This window comes from Dermacentor variabilis, unplaced genomic scaffold, assembly GCF_050947875.1.
Source record: "Dermacentor variabilis isolate Ectoservices unplaced genomic scaffold, ASM5094787v1 scaffold_12, whole genome shotgun sequence".
NCBI lineage: Eukaryota > Metazoa > Arthropoda > Arachnida > Ixodida > Ixodidae > Dermacentor > Dermacentor variabilis.
In genome coordinates, this window is record NW_027460280.1 from 1040854 (window position 1) to 1059818 (window position 18965).

The window sequence follows — 18965 nt, forward strand, 5'->3', positions numbered from 1 at the left end:
CTTTTTCGAAGCGGAAGGCGTGAACTAGGCTCAAAAGAAGAGGTTGTGAGTAGCCGTGGCCCTTACTTCACAAAGCCGTGCGTTCTTTGCCACTTCCTCGAAGTCAGCCCACCCGATCCTGTGAATCCACATTCCGTTTTGCGTTGCGCCCGCCGGATGGCGAAGCAAAAAGCTTTTTGCCCTCGCTGAGTCTGTTGCGGCAACCAAAGGCGCAGCAGCACGGCATCGCAACTTTCTTGGCCCTACACATTCTATTACGCTAATGCACTCCGTCAGTCCGCCTGCCGTACTTTCACGTGCAGGCCCAACAGTGGAAGTCGGCGCGCGCTGGAAAGAAAAAATATACTAAAGTGTGGCGCCTGTTCCACGCTGGGAAGAAAAAATATACAAAAGTGCGGTGCCTGCTTCCACGTGACACAGATTGGCCAATGGAGGAGTGGAGGAGGCTGGGGCGACGGGAGGCGTGGAGGCGGACACGCCAGGGTGAGCGGGGGGGCGGAAAGATCTAAGAATGGCGCTACTTTTGAAAAATTGAGGGGCTTTAGATCACAGTGGTGCGGGCCAGGTTAAGTCGATGGTTAGCAGCTCTGGCAAGTACATGGAAGCAAGCGGTTGGCGAGAAGGGCCACCATAGCGCTCCGAACGGAATGGCTCAGCGAGAGCCATGGAGTATGAAGATGCATGCAGCAGGGCAAAGAAGAGCATCTTGGTGACAAGGGGAGCAAACACCTGCATGGGAAAAATCAGCGGGTTGCATGACAGTATCGTGGCACAGCCACCAAGCCCACAGGGTGCCGTGCGCGGTTGTCGCAGCTTTATAGGAGTAGGCACGCCAGTTGTAGTCGATGACAGTGGTGCGGGCCAGGTTAAGTCGATGGTCAGCAGCTCTGGTGGCGGCACTGGCAAGTACCCTGAAGCAAGCGTTTGGCGAGAAGGGCCACCATAGCGCTCCGAACGGAGTGGCTCGGTGAGAGCCATGGAGTTCGAAGATGCACGCAGCAGGGCAAAGAAAAGCATCTTGGTGACGAGGGGAGCAAACACCTGCATGGCAAAAATCAGCGTGTTGGATGACAGTATCGTGGCACAGCCACCAAGCCCACCAATAGCAAATGCAGCGTAGAACACAATTTAGTTCAATTTTGAAGTTCGTGCGAGCGCCGAATAGGAAAGTGCTGCACCTGTTGATGTATTCCACCAGTGTAGGTCCTATTTGTAAACAATTTTACGTCACGAGTTTAGGAGACTCATTTCGGTGACGTGTGACGTCATTGGCTTGTCTTACCATCTGGAAGACTTTTTGGAACGGTTTACATGTATTGTGTGTCTTACACTGACTACACACAAAGCGTACGCATGAGCGCACACAAATCGTATGTGCGAACTTCCTAACATTTACGGATTACCAGATTTTCGATGCTGTGGACAGCATCGGTAGGAAAGCTGGTGGTGACATCTTGCGACGATTTGTCTAAATACAATGCATTCGAACAATAGATTTTTGTGCAGTTAGTGTTATTATCGAAGGGTCTTATTAAAAAGTACGGTACATTAATGATTATGTTGCTACCAACACTTTACACCAGCAGTTAGATAGAATATGTAAGTTGCAGTATCAGTTTCACATGCTCTTTGGTTAGACACTGCGTCATCAGTCATCGCTACCAGCATTGCTCCTGCTGTACGCCTCTCCGGTTACCCTGCAAACGGTAACAAGTTTGCGGAGATGCTGAAACGGGGATAAAACTCTAATGCCAGAATCATACTGCGTGTTATTGTTATCGTGTACTAATAGAACAAAAGCTACGTTGCCCAAAGGGCTGACGTAATTGTTGTTGGTGGCCTCCTGAGCCAGCTTGAAGTAATGCTTCCACGCACCGAACCACTGACCGAACGCATGTAGCTTCATTCCATGTATTGTGTCTGACCATGCAACAATCGCACAGGGTACATGAAACTTGATACATATGAGTACAGTGCAAACAGGCAACCACAAGAAGGGGGACACGTACACCTAAGTGCTGACTAACATCTGGTTTTATTGGCTAGGATAGCACACCTTGCCACCTTGCCATGCCAGAGTGAAGCAAGGGAAGGGGAAAAACATATCCAGGGTGATAGCATGCCAACAACGCAAGCGCAATACGGCCAACCAAGTGCAACAAAATGCAAACAATTCTTTTTCTTCTTTTTCTTTGCAATCTGAACCCCCGACAGCCGCATCCAGAAGATCAAATTCAGCATCAAAAGATCAAGGGAAGGGGTGCTAAAGCACTTGCTACCAAATTTTCTAATGTGGTAGGCTTCTAAACTGAAGTTTAGTGTTTGACGGAAGCCCGTCTGGTAGGGATGGAACATGGTGAAAAGGTAGACAAAAACCCAGGTCACTTTGCCGACCAAAGTAAAATTTAAGAGAAAAGGAGACGTTTTGGCTCTAACATTGGAGCCTTGTTCACGGGTAAAATAAACACCTGTGTTTGAGCAGCTTGTTGAAATAGTCTTGGAACATGTGATGCAGGCAGTGCGCATACACTGACCACAGATTGCCATTGCTTCTGTTCAATGTGTGTGACGTAGTCTGAATCAAGATACAGGCGTCGAGATAGCCCTTTTTCCCTGGCAAGGACACATGCCTTCCCCCAGTCCATTATGTGGCTGCTTGAAGTGGCATGCTCAGCCAAAGCAGTGGATTTCACATTTTCTTTTCTCACGTCATAATTGTGCTGTTTAAAAGGCCTCTTAAAGTTGCCAGTTTCGCCAATATACATGTAGTCACAATCCGAGCATGGGACAATGCAGACAACACCTGGGAATTTCTCTTTTAGTAATTTGTCCTTAACATTGATGAGCGATTGTCGTAGTTTCTGGTTTGGAATGTGTGCCACTTGAACATTGTGAGAACGCAGAACACGGCTTAGAGCTTCACATGTGGACGGGATATATGGTATTCCGGCGCGCTTTTGACCAGAGGCAGCATAGGTTAACTGTGGATGTGCCATTTGTTGTTCAACAGCATTCAAGAAAGAACGCTGGTAACCACAGGCTGATAGTTCCCGCCGTACCGCACTTACGTCGGCTGCGTAGTCTTCCTGTCTTGTGCAGATTTTCTCCACGCGTCGTAGAAGTGTGCAAACCACTGCCCTTTTATGAGAATCAGGTTGCATAGAACCGCAATGCAAGTAGCATCCTGTGTGAGTTGGCTTTCTGAAAACTCCGAACGACAAAGTAGACCCCTTTCTTTTAATCAGCAAATCAAGGAACGGGAGTTTGCCGTCAACCCCCTCTTCCACCGTGAACTGGATCGCTGCTTCCATGCTGTTCAGGTGCGAAGTGAACGACTGAACTGCTCTTTGTGAATGATGCAAAAACAGTCGTCCACGTAGCGAAAAAATGCCTTCGAAGCAGGGCTAAACGAAGAGAGCGCTCAATTTTCAAGTGCTTCCATTGTGAAATTAGTGGCGGTTACCTATATAGAAGCTCCCATAGCCGTTCCGTGGACCTGTTTGTAGAAACTCTTTGGAACGTAAAGCATGTCTTTGACAAGCAGAACTGCAGCAGCCGAGCCAGGTCCGGACAGGCAATCTTTCGGGTAGAGTTGCATCCGACTCCAGAGCGGTCTTGCATACATCCACGGCCGGTTCCGTTGGCACACTAGTGAAAAGCGATTTCATGTCAAAAGAGACCAAAATGTCGTTTTTATCCTGTATGACGTGACGGACTTTGTCCATCAAGCCATAGGAGTTGCAGATGTGAGTGGCACGTTGTCTGACAAGGGGCAAAATGACACAATGTAAAAATAATCCTGATATTAGTGGAGGGGGGAGCGCGTAAAATCTACAATTGGACGCATGGGGACGCCGGGCTTGTGAACCTTGGGGAGGCCATAAAGAGCTGGTGCTGAACCATTATGACAAAGTAATGTGAAATACAGTGACTTGCGTTCAGGGGGGCCCACGCGGAAGACATCGGCCCAACGCTTCTGGTAAGCGCACTCTAAACTGATGTGCGAAGCATGAAACTATTCAAGTAGAAGGCATGAGAGATAGTAAAAATGGTGAAGACGAGAGAAAATGCGGCAAGCGATCATGAAGCCAACAAAGAGGGGAGTGGAACACACGCATACAGGCAGCAACGAAGCAAGCAAACTGCCTTGCCAGGGGACATGCAGCGCGGCTGTTGGAGGGGATCACTGCACCATCGCATGCAGCAGCCAAAAGCAGCTGCGCGTTCCGCTGCTTGCTCAAGAAGCACGTGGTTTATCCAATCGCATCTGAGACATGGGTAACTCGAAAGCCCCTGCAAGACTCCAATTACAAGCGAATCATGTTCCGACTACACTGCCGTTGCTGACACCAAGGGTGGCAAGACAAACAAACAAAAAAAAGACCACGGCATGCATAGCTGATAGTTGGGGAGAAATTTCGAAGATGGCACCGAGCCACTGCAGCATGTATAACTGATAGTTGGGGAGAAATTTCGAAGACGGTGCCGAGCCACCACACCATGTATAGCTGATAGTTGGGGAGAAATTTCGAAGATGGCACCGAGCCAACGCAGCGCGTATAGCCGATAGTTGGGGAGAAATTTCGAAGATGGCACCGAGCCACTGCAGCGTGTATAGCTGATAGTTGGGGAGAAATTTTGAAGACAACACCGAACCACTGCAGCGTGTATAGCTGATAGTTGGGGAGAAATTTCGAAGACGGTGCCGAGCCACCACACCATGTATAGCTGATAGTTGGGGAGAAATTTCGAAGATGGCACCGAGCCAACGCAGCGTGTATAGCCGATAGTTGGGGAGAAATTTCGAAGATGGCACCGAGCCAACGCAGCGTGTATAGCCGATAGTTGGGGAGAAATTTCGAAGATGGCACCGAGCCACTGCAGCGTGTATAGCTGATAGTTGGGGAGAAATTTTGAAGACAACACCGAACCACTGCAGCGTGTATAGCTGATAGTTGGGGAGAAATTTCGAAGACGGTGCCGAGCCACCACACCATGTATAGCTGATAGTTGGGGAGAAATTTCGAAGATGGCACCGAGCCAACGCAGCGTGTATAGCCGATAGTTGGGGAGAAATTTCGAAGATGGCACCGAGCCAACGCAGCGTGTATAGCCGATAGTTGGGGAGAAATTTCGAAGATGGCACCGAGCCACTGCAGCGTGTATAGCTGATAGTTGGGGAGAAATTTTAAAGACAACACCGAACCACTGCAGCGTGTATAGCTGATAGTTGGGGAGAAATTTCGAAGACGGTGCCGAGCCACCGTGGTGTTTATAGTTTATAGTTAGTGTTTAATGAAAAAGGATGGAACTCTGCGTTTTCACATCTATTATCGTCTGCTGAATAAAATCACAAAGAAGGATGTCTCCCCACTCCCACAGATAGACGACTCATTAAACCAGCTCTATAACGCAAAATAGTTTTTGCCTATGGATCTCAACACTGGATCGAGGCTGTGGTGCGTAGCCAGGAAAACACCACCTCTTCACGGTCGTTCCGGCAAATGTCCAAATCTGGGAAGGTAGAAAACGGCCTAAATTCAGCCATGTTTCTGTAAATGCTACAATCCTAGACTCAGTTGCATTGACTAGATGACAGTCAGTAGCATTTTGTCTGAATACTTCTGATATCGATGTTCGCTCTTTAACACCAGTTATCGCAGATTCACGGCATTTCGATTAGGTGCAGCCTATCCCCTGTCTATATCTCAGGAGTTAATTTATCCTCTGATTTATCTTGGAACGAGCACATTAATACCATAACCAGTAAGGCATCCAAAACACTCGGCCTCATTAAACATAACTTATACTTGGCGAACTCTGCTACTAAGTTATTAGCATACACTACGCTTGTTCGTTCAAAGGTGGAGTACGCATCCATTATTTGGAATCTGCATGAAACCTATCTGATCGATCAATTCGAAGCAATACAAAATAAAGCAGCAAGATATATCACAAAAATACTCGCGAAACTACAGTGTTATAGATATCAAGGAATCACTTTCATTGCCCTCTCTTGAAAACCGCCGACTAATAGCATTGTTATCACATTTTCACACGCTTTATCATAGTAGATCCCTGTTCCGCGAATCTTACATCAATGCAGCTCATAGTATTTTTCAGCGTTTTGATCACCCATTTAATGTGCAACCCTTTTTTGCTCGCGCTAATCTGTATCGTCGTTCACCATTACTTTTGGCTATATATCATTGGAATAAACTACTGAGGGACATTGTATCTGCCATTAACCATGATGGTTTTGTTAACAAGTTGAAGATTTGCCTAAATGTGTGATTATTTATGTGTTGAATGCTTACTTGCATATGTTATTCTTTCTGTATATAATTATGTCACTGTATCTTACCAACGTTCTTTTTTACACGTTTGTAATTGTAACTGACCCCCCTCCCCCTATGTAATGCCCGAATGGGCCTTTAGGGTATATGAATGAATGAATGACTGAATGAATGAATGAATGAATGAATAAAAGTATGCTTTCTGGCTCAAGTGCTGGTTGTCAGTAACTCGCGCTTACAAGACATGCTGACATTCGTGCGCTGGCATGCGGTGCCATCGAGGAACATTAGCGAAGTTTAACAACCATTGTTCGTAGCCGCAATCGATGATATGCTCACACGTGTAATGCCAACTATTTTCTACAGATGTTGTGAACATAAAGTCACTTCATGCTTCCAAAATTTTCTTCGCATTGTTTACATCCTAGAGATAATGATGGGTCTGTAGTGAGCTTGAGAATACGGTAAATTTTAGCATTACCACTTTGGCTACGGTATGTCGTGACATTCTGCATTTGCGGCACTCATTGGTTGTAGCAACATGTTTTCGAAAAACTAGAAAAGCTTTTTTTTTTTTTTATTTTGACACAGAATGGACATTACGTCGTTTTACCATGAGAAGAGGCTTCACGCATGCCTTTTGCCAGAGGATATAAGTGACAAGAGGTGTATAAGAGGAAGGGAAGTTGTGTGAAATCGGTGCTTGTATCGAGGAATCCTTTTTCCGAGGTGAGGGTCATGCACTTGATGGGGGTGGTGCAGGTGGGTGTTGTCAGGCATCCCTGATGCAGATAAATTTAAGGGGTAGAAGGGAGGGCACATGCCTGATGTGCCCCTCCCCCCTCCCTGGCTATGCCACCTCCCTGTAGTCCGCATTAGCACTGACAGCACCAGACACTGGCTAGCCGTCAACAGCATACACCAACCATGCAAGCAACCAGGGTGCAAGGAACAGACTATTTTTTATGTGCTTACAGTTCAACGTGCACCTCTGTCTGAGCAATAGTTTCAACCATTTTCAGTATTTTCAACAGCCATAGGTTACCAGAAAAATTAGGACCACCCATTCGTTAAATATGTTGCTATTTTAAGTGCAAAATAAGCAGTTTTGTGCAAGTTAAGCAAGGAACTGCCTCAAACTGATTTTGTTTTCTTGCGATATGTGTGCAACAGTTTCTGGCCTAACTGCCAGATGTCGTAAATTTTCGGCATACTTTCACATTCTATAAGTTCATAGAAAACACAGTCTTCACACAAAGTATTGGTGGCATTCGATTATGAGGGCTAAATGAAGTTACCGTATTTACATGACTAAGTCGACTCGAATGTAAGTTGACCCCGCCATATCGCATGCGACAGGAAAAAAAAGAACAGAAGAGCATACCCGAGGGCGAATTCGATAATGAAAATTTATTGGTAGCTGACATGGTCACTGGACTACTTGTCTTAACTAGTGCTGCCATCGTCAACGCTGCTATGGTCCCACAGCACTTCGTCGTTCAGCGAAATCCCACATTTGGCAAATGACCGCACCATGACATCTCGTGGAACAGCAGCCTACGCCGAGTGCACCCAACCATACGCAGCCATCAGGGAGGCTCTTTTGACAGGTCCGGTTGGTGTAAGTTCGCGGTCTTCTGCTGCCAGCCACTCCTACTCACTGCGGAGCAGGTCCTTAAAAGGCGAAGATCCGGGCTTGTTTCATGACCATGCCGCACTTCACTGGCAGGGACTGATCACGCATTTCAGCGACGTACGCCGCAAGCTTGGCCTACAGCTCCGGAAAGCATCCAGACTTCGGCATGTGGGAAATTCCTCACTTGCCGTCACAGGTGAAAATTTCGCTTCGCTGCAGTCGTCACTCTCGCACCACCTGTTCAGAAACATCGAACTTGCGGCCCGCTGCGCAGTGATTTGTTTCTTCGGCGTACAGGATGGCAGCCCTCTTGAACGCTGCTGTGAACAAGTGCCGAATGATTAGTGGGCCTGGGGCACTCATGACTGAGAAAGCATGGAAGTAGCACGTAGCCAGCAGTCAAGTCGGACGTGTGAAACCAATGCCTTTGGTCAAACTAAGAGCATAGAGAAAGCTAAGAGCTACAGGGAAAAAAAAACACGTGAGCGGTGTCTGCTCTTCCATGAACTACCGATACTCCCCGCAAGCACCACCGTTGTGAAAGTGCCGCCGCGAAGGGAACAGCGGCGCTTCCATCAACTATCGACACTTCCCCGTGAGTGTTGTGTGCACTGTAAAACTCCAAAATGCTGAAAAACCCTTCCGAAAAGCGAGCAAACACGTGGGATAGCGAAAAGCTACGGGTAGGGCCGTAGAGCAAACATAAAATTGTAACTACGTTGTAGATCGCGTTGGTCTCGCTTTTTTGCCGGTGCCATGTTTTGGTTTTGATTATAAGTCGACCCCCCCACTTCAGATATTCAAATTAAAAAAAATAGGTAGACTTACAATCGTGTAAATACGGTAAAATCTCCTGCAACAATTTCTTTCTGCAACAATTTTTTCTGCTGTGGTTTAATAATGTCGGCGTTAAACAGTTAACTTTCATATGTGGGTCCCAAACAATGACTGCGTATTCGAGTTTGCATCTAATAATTGAAGTGTATGCTAAATGTTTCGTTTCACATGGTGCATGCTCAGATTTATGCCTGAAGAAGCAGAGTTTGCGGAAAGAGAATGCGCAAATGTTTTATGTGTGTCAATTTATTTTAATATGTTAGTTATCATGGCACCCAAGTGTATTTGAATTCAGTGACCTCTACATATGGTTGCAAGTGGGTACTGAAAATATGAAACATTTATTATCCTAGTTATTTTCATGCAGACGGTCTTCTGAGCATTAAGCACCATTCTTGAATCTTCTGCAAATTATATAAGGATCTCTCAGTCATCTGAACATCTGGTTATCTGGGGGTGGGGCAAGTGTCCACTTAGTGGACATGTCCATTTCGCTGCATCTGGAGTTCTGATTGGCTGGCCTGGGGTACACTTCAGAAGGAGACAGGCATCCCCAGCATTCAGCATTAGAAACTGCCTTGTTCAGAATTGGTTGTGTCGCTGTCACTGTGCTCTTGTTGGCTTTTGTTTGTTTAACCCTTCCAGTGTCGGCTTTCTCCGGAGATGATGCACCCCTAGTGTTTTTTTTTGTTAGCAGAATTTATAAAAGTAACACAACGGTTTACTTTTGGTTATGCAGCAGGGGAAAAAATTTCAAGGTTAATGAAAAAGGCACTTCTGGGGAGAGAGTGAAGAACGTAAGGGGCGCATCAATGATATGGCGGGACAGAAACGTGGAAACGTACCGGTACGTCAGTGACACTGGAAGAGTTTAATCTCGAGTTTTCACTTAAAAGGCCCTCACCTGGCCACATAGCAAATTTTGGTTATATGCTTGAAGTTATGTGCCATTTTAGGAGTGTTCTACTACTAGAATTTCTCAAATTGGTTAATTAATAGTGTAGATAGAAATACCGTATCCACTTGCATAATGGTCGCACTTTTCTGTCAATAAAATTGCCGCAAATTCAGGGGTGCGATAAATACGCGGGTTAAATTTCCCGCGAAAAGAAAAATATTTTTTTCATCCCGCATTTGCTGCGGGATGACAGCAGGTTAACCAACAGGCGGCTGCCTCTGTAACAGTGCGGGACACCAAAACAAAAATGGTGGCCAGCGGAGCAAGCCGAACGCGCCGAATGCGATTGTTTTTCTTTTCGCAAGTACATTACGCACATTAAAGCGGTTTCTTCCCTATCAGTAAGGAATAATATCGGCAGGTCTGCGGCAATAACGCAGCACTGTCCACTTTGAAGGGACAGAAACAGATATGGCCGTGCTTAGCTGCCAGTGACATAGAAACACATGACGGGTATGCTGCGGAAACTGCGGCATTTGTCTTCACTACTATCTTAATACGGCACATTTCCGCTAAGGGTGGGCGAATATCTTAGCTGTGTTACAAGTGGTCGGTGTATGAATAGGGTACACTTCTAACGTATCAGTTTAAACGGGGCTACTATCGTTGCTGCTTGCGATTTGTTGTGTGCCCACGAGTGTAGATGAAAAGAATCGAAAGGCGCCTTTTTTGTTGTTGTTGTTGACCACAACGATTATAAAGCCTACAAATAATAAAGCCAAGGCAAGTTTGGTTGTAGCATTTTATTTTGTTATGGAAGTGTGGAAAGGGTGAACATAGTATAAAATGAGGCATCTGCTTAAGGGGCTATAGGTTTGCCTACGCAGTGGCTGCGCATGAACAACGTAGCTAGCCAGTCCTCGGGACTCCAAAGGAGTGATGAAAAACTTGTTGTGGTCTCCTTCTTGTGTGGCGACAGAATTGAAGCTCCTTATTGCAACTGGCATTAGTGCAAGACGCAGTCAAGCATTGAGTAGGACTTGTTGCTGGGCGAGTTGGTTGGGATCTAAAGAATACATTGTTGCGCCAAAAAGGAAAATAAAGACTTAGGAAGGAAGAGTACGAAACGACAGATTGAGCGCCCAATCTGTCGTTTGGTACTCTTCCTTCCCAAGTCATTATTTTCATTTTTTGGCGCAACAATGTATTCTTTAGCAGTCAAGCATGCCTTGATGCAGAATGTGAAGTATGCCCACATCCCTTGAGCAGGGTTGTCATAACTCCCATGCAGGCGACACAGCAGCGTGGAGATCTGGAGCTCTATCCGGCTCATCTCGGAGGGTTACCCAGGTGACTCGCCCGATGGCTTGCACACGGGGCCCCTGGCCGTCAATTACGTAAGCACACTTTATTACGAAAATGCAATGCTTTTTTTTTAAGCACAAAGACAATTTAAAAAATGCCAACACCTGCTTCACTAGTTGCCACTTGAGAATAACCCTGTTTCCGATATCAACTCTTCAATGTTCACAACATAAGTTGAAATGCTAACAGCTTGCATTAAAGTGCAAAGTTGTGTGCACCTTCACCTTCACGTTCTTTTTTGGAAGTAAAAAAAATGTAGCTGCTCCAACATTGACCACCATGGTCGAGATTGTTGCAGAGCAAAGCAAGCTTTTAAAGGCAATAAGGGGAGCTTCTTTTGATGCGAGACAAGCAGTATCAAAGTGAGTCATTTCAGGCATAGAACATTGGCTACAGTGCTAGCCTCAAGGTGGCATATACAGCACAAAATTTGAGGACTGCCCATCCAGGAAGGAATAAAGGTGGGCATTGCACAACCGTAAGAGGCTCTTACAGTGTTTTTTAGATTTCATGAATATGAAAAGCTGTACTTCAAATGACTGCTTCAAATATGCAGTTATAATTAGAAGACAAATTTCCGTTAATTAGTTTGAAAAGCTGGACCACTGTGCGAGTTGAAAATGTGGAAAAAGAAAAGAAAAAAATAAGCTGTTTCTTTCAAGCCTGTGTTGGAGCTGCCTGGCATTTGCCTGCAGTGAAACTGAGCTAAGGCCATCTGCTACTTTTGAGTCTTCCATTGCTGCATAACCCCGAGTGCCTGTAGTTTGATTTGCCAGTGCTGGCAATTGTTCACTACACAGGTGCTGTCATCCAGTGACAGGCAATAAAAGTGTGGCAGCAGCTGTCTCTCTTAGAACGACAGAAAGCTGAGCTAGTTGGTAAGGATTCATTATGCAAAAAAAGAGGTGAAGCGTGCAGACAGGACACAAGAGAAGAGAAGTGGACAACATGAATGTCGACTATCAACTGAACAGAGCACTGAGGCATAAAAGAAAGAAGACACAAAACTCATCTGCGCAAGCTCAGGAATAGTAACAGCACATGTCAGTCAGGTACATGTACCGGTCTACGTGAGAGATAACTGTTAAGGCACTTAATCTCTTCCTTATGTAAAGTAATCGAAGGCTGACTCACGCACGCACGCACACCATTATAGATATGCCATTCCTCTACCATAAGACGTGTATCTTCTTTCTTATGCCTGTACAATGTCGCGCATTCATCTAACTCTGGCGTGCAGTTACAATCTTGGCAATGTCAAGAAAGATTAGAAGGCGATCCACCAGTTAACGACCTTTTATGTTCCATTAGCCTCTGATTCTCGTAATCGTAATCAATGAAAGCTATATATAAGGGTTGGTTGATTATGATAAAGAGTTTGATTCTGTCGAAACCTCAGCAGTCATGGAGGCATTACGGAACCAGGCTGTAGACGAGCCGTATGTAAAAATACTGAAAGATATCTATAGCGGCTCCACAGCTCGTAGTCCTCCATAAAGAAAGCAACAAAATCCCAATAAAGAAAGGCGTCAGGCAGGGAGATACGATCTCTCCAATGCTATTCACAGCGTGTTTACAGGAGGTATTCAGAGACCTGGATTGGGAAGAATTGGGGATAAAAGTTAATGGAGAATACCTTAGTAACTTGCGATTCACTGATGATATTGCCTTGCTTAGTAACTCAGGGGACCAATTGCCATGCATGCTCACCGACCTGGAGAAGCAAAGCAGAAGAGTGGGTCTAAAAATTAATCTGCAGAAAACTAAACTAATGCTTAACAGTCTCGGAAGAGAACAGCAATTTACAATAGGCAGCGAGGCACTGGAAGTCGTAAGGGAATACATCTACTTAGGGCAGGTAGTGACGGCGGATCCGGATCATGAGACGGAAATAATGGGAAGAATAAGAATGGGCTGGGGTGCGTTTGGCAGGCATTCTCAGATCATGAACAGCAAGTTGCCATTATCCCTCAAGAGAAAAGTGTATAATAGCTGTGTCTTACCAGTAGTCACCTACGGGGCAGAAACCTGGAGGCTTACGAAAAGGGTTCTACTCAAATTGAGGACGACGCAACGAGCTGTGGAAAGAAGAATGATAGGTGTAACGTTAAGGGATAAGAAAAGAGCACATTGGGTGAGGGAACAAATGCGAGTTAATGACATCTTAGTTGAAATCAAGAAAAAGAAATGGGGGTAGGGAGGGCATGGGCAGAGCATGTAATGAGGAGGGAAGATAACCGATGGTCATTAAGGGTTACGGACTAGATTCCAAGGGAAGCGAAGCGCAGCAGGGGGCGGCAGAAAGTTAGGTGGGCGGATGAGATTAAGAAGTTTGCAGGGACGACATGGCCACAATTAGTACATGACCGGGGTTGTTGGAGAAGTATGGGAGAGGCCTTTGCCCTGCAGTGGGCGTAACCAGGCTGATGATGATGATGATGATGAGCCTCTGATTGATACATCGTCCTGTTTGCCCGACGTAGAACTGGCCACAGCTAAGGGGAACGTTGTAAACCACACCCATACGACAGTCAGTAAAACTGTTGTTCTTATTGTGCTTCACTGGACAAATATCTGTTCATTTTTTGCCTTTTACCTGCTCCTTTTTCCTCTGTACGGCAGCGCATATCTTACCTAGCTTATTGGGAGTAGTGAAAGCAACATTAACGTCATATCTACTTGCAACTTTTTTAAGCCTGTGCGACACTGAATGAATATACGAAATAGCCACTATTTTTTGTTTGTTTTTTTGCATTAGAAGCAGGTTATCCTAATGTAGCAGTGGCCACTGTGACTGAGCGCTAAAGAAGTCGGTTTCGAGGGGGATGGACGTGATTACAGAAGCAGTAATAGCAAAAAAAGAGTAGTGGCTATTCCGTATATTCATTCAGTGTCGCACAGGCTTAAAAAAGTTGCAAGTAGATATGATGTTAATGTTGCTTTCACTGTTTCCAATAAGCTAGGTAAGATATGCGCTGCCATACAGAGGAAAAAGGAGCAGGTAAAAGGCAAAAAACGGAACAGATATTTGTCCAGTGAAGCACAATAAGAACAACAGTTTTACTGACTGTCGTATGGGTGTGGTTTATAATGTTCCCCTTAGCTGTGGCCAGTTCTACGTAGGGCAAACAGGACGATGTATCAATCAGAGGCTAATGGAACAAAAGGCCGTTAACCGGTGGATCGCCTTCTAATCTTTCTCTACATTACCAAGATTGTAACTGCACGCCAGAGTTAGATGAATGCGCGATATTGTACAGGCATAAGAATGAAGATACGCGTCTTATGGTAGAGGCATGGCATATCTATAATGGTGGAAGTGCATGCGTTTGTCAGCCTTCGATTACTTTACATAAGGAAGAGATTAAGTGCCTTAACAGTTATCTCTCACGTAGACCGGCACATGTACCCGACTGACACGTGGTGATACCATTCCTGAGCTTGCGCTGATGAATTTTGTGTCTTCCCTCTTTTTTTGCCTCAGTGCTCCCTTCAGTTGATAGTTGGCGTTCGGGTTGTCCACTTAGCTTGTGTCCTGTCTGCACGCCTCACCTTTTTTTTTGCATAATGAGCTATCTCTCAAGCAGCTGTTAAAGCATCTCCTCTAGTTAGTGAAGATGCAGGTGCTTATTTATATAGGATTCCTCTGTAGCATCTGTAATTTGTTTAAGGGGCCAGAAGAGAGACATCTGGTGGTTTTGTTGTGATGCACACAGTGGTTTGCATATTAAGTCTCTGCTCCTGTACTGCGACCAAATTAGTGCAGTTCATCAACATGAGACGTGGAGATGGGCATAAATGGCTGTCATGCATTCACATTGGCACAGTGTGTTTTGTCTCCAACAGGGTTGCTTCAGAAACATTCTTTCATTTCTGCAGGCATTGCCCTCTTTTCATCATTCTGCCACCTCTTTTGATGCAGAATCTACACCTATCTTAATCACTGGCAGCTTGGCCGGAGCAGTCACCTGGCCAAATTCAACATATTGTTACGTGTGGAAAGACACAGATTAAAGAGGCTATATACAGGCTAGTTACACTGGAGGCAGATCGCCAGGCCGACACTCGCTCACGCCAAGGGCACAGACCCACTTCGTCGTCGTCCTCGTGGGGGCTCGTCCCTTGAGCATTGCTCGATGATATCGTAATTCTACCCCCCGGCGGCAAAAGCGCCGTCATGGTGCTGTTAAATATCCAAGGCGCGTGGAGAGTTGTAGGGTTTGAGTCGGGCGACGTGGACAATGTCACTGGTTGTCACAGTGGAGGACGTAGTGGGCGTGGCTAGAGTGATTTCGTAGGTGATATCGGTTACTTGGCGAAGCACGCGATATGGGCCTGTGTAGCAGAAAAGCAGTTTTTCACAAAGGCCAACTTTACGTGATGGTGACGAAAGCAATACGAGGGTGCCGGGCACAAGATGGACATCACGGTGACGGAGGTCATAGCGTTGCTTTTGTTTGCCTTGAGAGACTTGTAGACGAGTGCGCGCAAGTTGGCGAGCATGGTCAGCATGGGCGATAGCATCACGAGCATAAGTGCTATCTGAAGGTGTGGTGGACGGAAGCACAGTGTCCAGTGGTAGTGTCGGTTCATGGCCATACAAGAGGTAAAAAGGCGAAAAGCCAGCAGTTTCGAGACGGGAAGAGTTATACACAAATGTAATGTAAGGTAGAGCCTGGTCCCAGTCACGGTGGTCATCTGAAACGTATTTGGATAGCATGTCTGTAAGGGTGCGGTTCAAACGCTCAGTGAGGCCGTTCGTTTGAGGGTGGTAGGAGGTGGTAAATTTATGCTGTATTGAGCAGGCCCGCATGATGTCGTCAATGACATTGGCTAAGAACATACGGCCACGGTCTGTTAGAAATTGACGCGGAGCACCATGAATCAAAATGATAGCATGCAGGAGGAAGTCCGCAACATCAGTTGCACAACTGGTCGGAAGAGCGCGGGTTACGGCATAGCGGGTCGTGTAGTCCACCGCGACTGCAACCCACTTGTTTCCTGATGTAGATTCCGGAAATGGGCCAATAAGGTCTAAGCCGACACGATGGAAGGGCTCGGCAGGGATGTCAAGCGGCTGTAGGTAACCAGCGGGGAGCTGGGAAGGCTTCTTGCGTCGCTGGCAAAGTTCACAAGCGGCGATGTAACATCGTACGGAACGGGCAAGGCCCGGCCAGGAAAAACGGCGACGTACACGGTCATAGGTTCGAGATACGCCAAGGTATCCCGCCGTTGGTGCGTCATGAAGCTCTTGTAGAACGGTTGAGCGGAGGTGTTTAGGCATGACAAGTAGGAACTCAGAGCCGTCCGGATGAAGGTTACGACGGTACAGAGTACCGCCGCGGAGGACGAAGAGGCGTACAGTGGCGTCGGCCGGAGAGTGTTCAAAATGGTCGATGAGTGCTCTGATGTAGGCGTCACGACGTTGTTCGTCGGCGAAATGAAGCAGCTGTGACACAGAGAATACACAAGCAGCACTGGTAATATTGGAGGAATCAGGGTCGTCAACACGGTAACGCGACAAGCTGTCAGCGTCTTGGTGCAGGGCGCCAGACTTGTACACCACGGAATATGAAAATTCTTGTAGCCTCAAAGCCCATCGACCAAGCCGGCCTGTAGGATCCTTTAGCGATGAGAGCCAGCAGAAAGCATGATGGTCAGTGACTACGGAAAAAGGGTGACCGTAAAGGTAAGGACGGAACTTCGCAACTGCCCAGACTACGGCAAGGCATTCTCGTTCTGTAATGGAATAGTTGCGCTCCGATGGTGTGAGGAGGCGGTTTGCATAAGCAATAACGCAATCCTGGCCACACCGACGCTGGGCTAAGACGGCACCTACGCCTTGACCGCTGGCAACTGTACGCAATTCTGTAGGGGCATCAGGGTCGAAGTGGGCGAGAATGGGTGGTGAGGAGAGCAGAGTGACGAAACAAGAGAAGGCGGCGGCTTCTGCAGTACCCCACGAGAATTGTACGCCTTTCTTCAAAAGATTAGTGAGGGGTCTAGCAATTGCCGCAAAATCTTGAAAAAAAACAACGAAAGTACGAGCATAGCCCGACAAAACTTCTGCGGCGGTCTTCGGAACCGGAAAGTCTCGGACAACTCGAGTTTTGTCGGGATCAGGCTGTACTCCGGAAGCGTCAACGAGGTGGCCCAGAACAGTAATTTGGCAGCGGCCGAAACGACATTTGGATGAGTTAAGTTGCAGCTTCGCCTTTCGAAATACATCAAGTATAGCGGTTAGACACTCAAGGTGAGTGTCGAACGTGGGTGAGGAGACGATGACGGTTGTCGAGGTAGCAGAGACATGTTGACTATTTGAAACAACGGAGCAAGGAGTGCATCATACGCTCAAAGGTGGCAGGGGCGTTGCATAATCCAAACGGCATTACTTTAAATTGGTATAGGCCATCAGGTGTGATGAACGCGGTTTTTTCTCTGTCCATATCGTCAACAGCAATCTGCCGATATCCAGAACGAAGATCAATGGAAGAGAAATAGCTGGAACCGTGGAGGCAGTCAAGGGCGTCGTCTATACGTGGGAGCGGGTAGACGTCCTTCTTAGTAATGTTGTTCAGATGGCGGTAGTCTACACAGAAGCGCCACGAGCCATCCTTCTTCTTGACCAACACTACAGGTGACGCCCAGGGACTCGAAGACGGCTCAATGTTTTTGTCCAGCATGATATGTGTATTGAATGGTATTTTTGTATTGAATTGAATGTTGTATTGAATTGAATTTTATATTGAATTGTATTGTAACCTTTTTATTCAATTGCAAACATATGCGGAGATCAACTGCATGGGTGTTATTTTCATCTTTTTTTTTTTCTCCGTCTTTGCCTTCAACCACGGTTTCATAACAATGTATAATGTTACTTTGCCTGTCTACCTTTTTATTTCGCTTTATAATTATATGACCATGTGAATACTTCTCTTGTTAACCCCCCCCCCTTATGTAATGCTCGATCCAGGGCCCTTAAGGGATAATAAATCATGATCATGATGATGATGATTTTGTTGACTTCACTTTGAATTACTCAGCGTTCCGACGCAGAAATTCGATACGGTCGTCGGTGAATAGGAGTAGCATCGCCAGTTAGAATCCGATGCTTGACCGCAAGCGTCTGGCCTAAAGGGCTATCGTCGAAGTCGAAAATATCTCTGTAGGATGATAATACTTGGTAAAGGTATCATTACCTTTACCAAGTATGGTAAAGGTAGCAGATAATATGGTAAAGGTCGCAGGCCTGCTCAGAGGACAGGTCGGTCGCAACCATTTTCTGTATCTTGGGGTCGGCGGCCGAGGCTGGCATGATGGGCCTGCTAAGCTCGCAAGAAGCATCGATCGATAAAGTTGCCACGTGATGGTCGCCGAGACAATCAACGGTGGCAAGACAAATACCTTGCGGTAGAATTTGTTTTGCCAATCCAAAGTTAAAGATAGGCATGAAAGTGCGGTTCGCAGTAATAGTAAGTATACTGTGAGGCACGGTAACGTCATACTGTAGTGGAATGTCGGGCAGAGGAGTGACGAGGTACTCGCCATCAGGGATTGGTGGGGAAGACAAGAGTTCAATATAGGCTATTGATTTTGGCGGCAGGCGAATAAAGCCAGTGGAGCGTAGGCGGCACTGGGGTGCGTCAGAAGGTTCTGCTAGAATCGGCAACTCAAGGCGAAGGGTACTAGCAGAGCAGTCGATAAGAGCAGAATGCGCGGAGAGAAAATGGAGGCCGAGAATGAGGACGTGGGGGCAATGAGCAATCACGGTGAAGAGGACAGGAGTGTGGCGGCCGGCGATGCTAACACGTGCCGTACGCATGCCGATGATAGGCACAGTACCGCCATCCGCAACGCGGACGATGCGTGCCGACGCTGAGGTGAGGAGCTTGTTCAGTCGTTGTCGGAAGGCAGCACTCATATTAGAAAGATG

General features: G+C 46.5%; 1 protein-coding gene across 3 annotated transcripts in view; it reads left to right on the forward strand.

Moving 5' to 3' along the window:
* LOC142566004 (N-acetylneuraminate (7)9-O-acetyltransferase) overlaps window positions 1–18965 on the forward strand; it is a 213950-nt gene that overhangs the window by 19718 nt on the left and 175267 nt on the right. For all 3 annotated transcript variants that reach the window (XR_012824953.1, XM_075676685.1, XM_075676684.1), the window contains exon 5: window positions 10959–11064. Coding sequence is in view for 2 of the 3 variants with exons in the window: in XM_075676685.1 (XP_075532800.1) it covers window positions 10959–11064 (106 nt within the window). In the remaining variant the exon portion in view is untranslated. The remainder of the gene's footprint in view (window positions 1–10958; window positions 11065–18965) is intronic.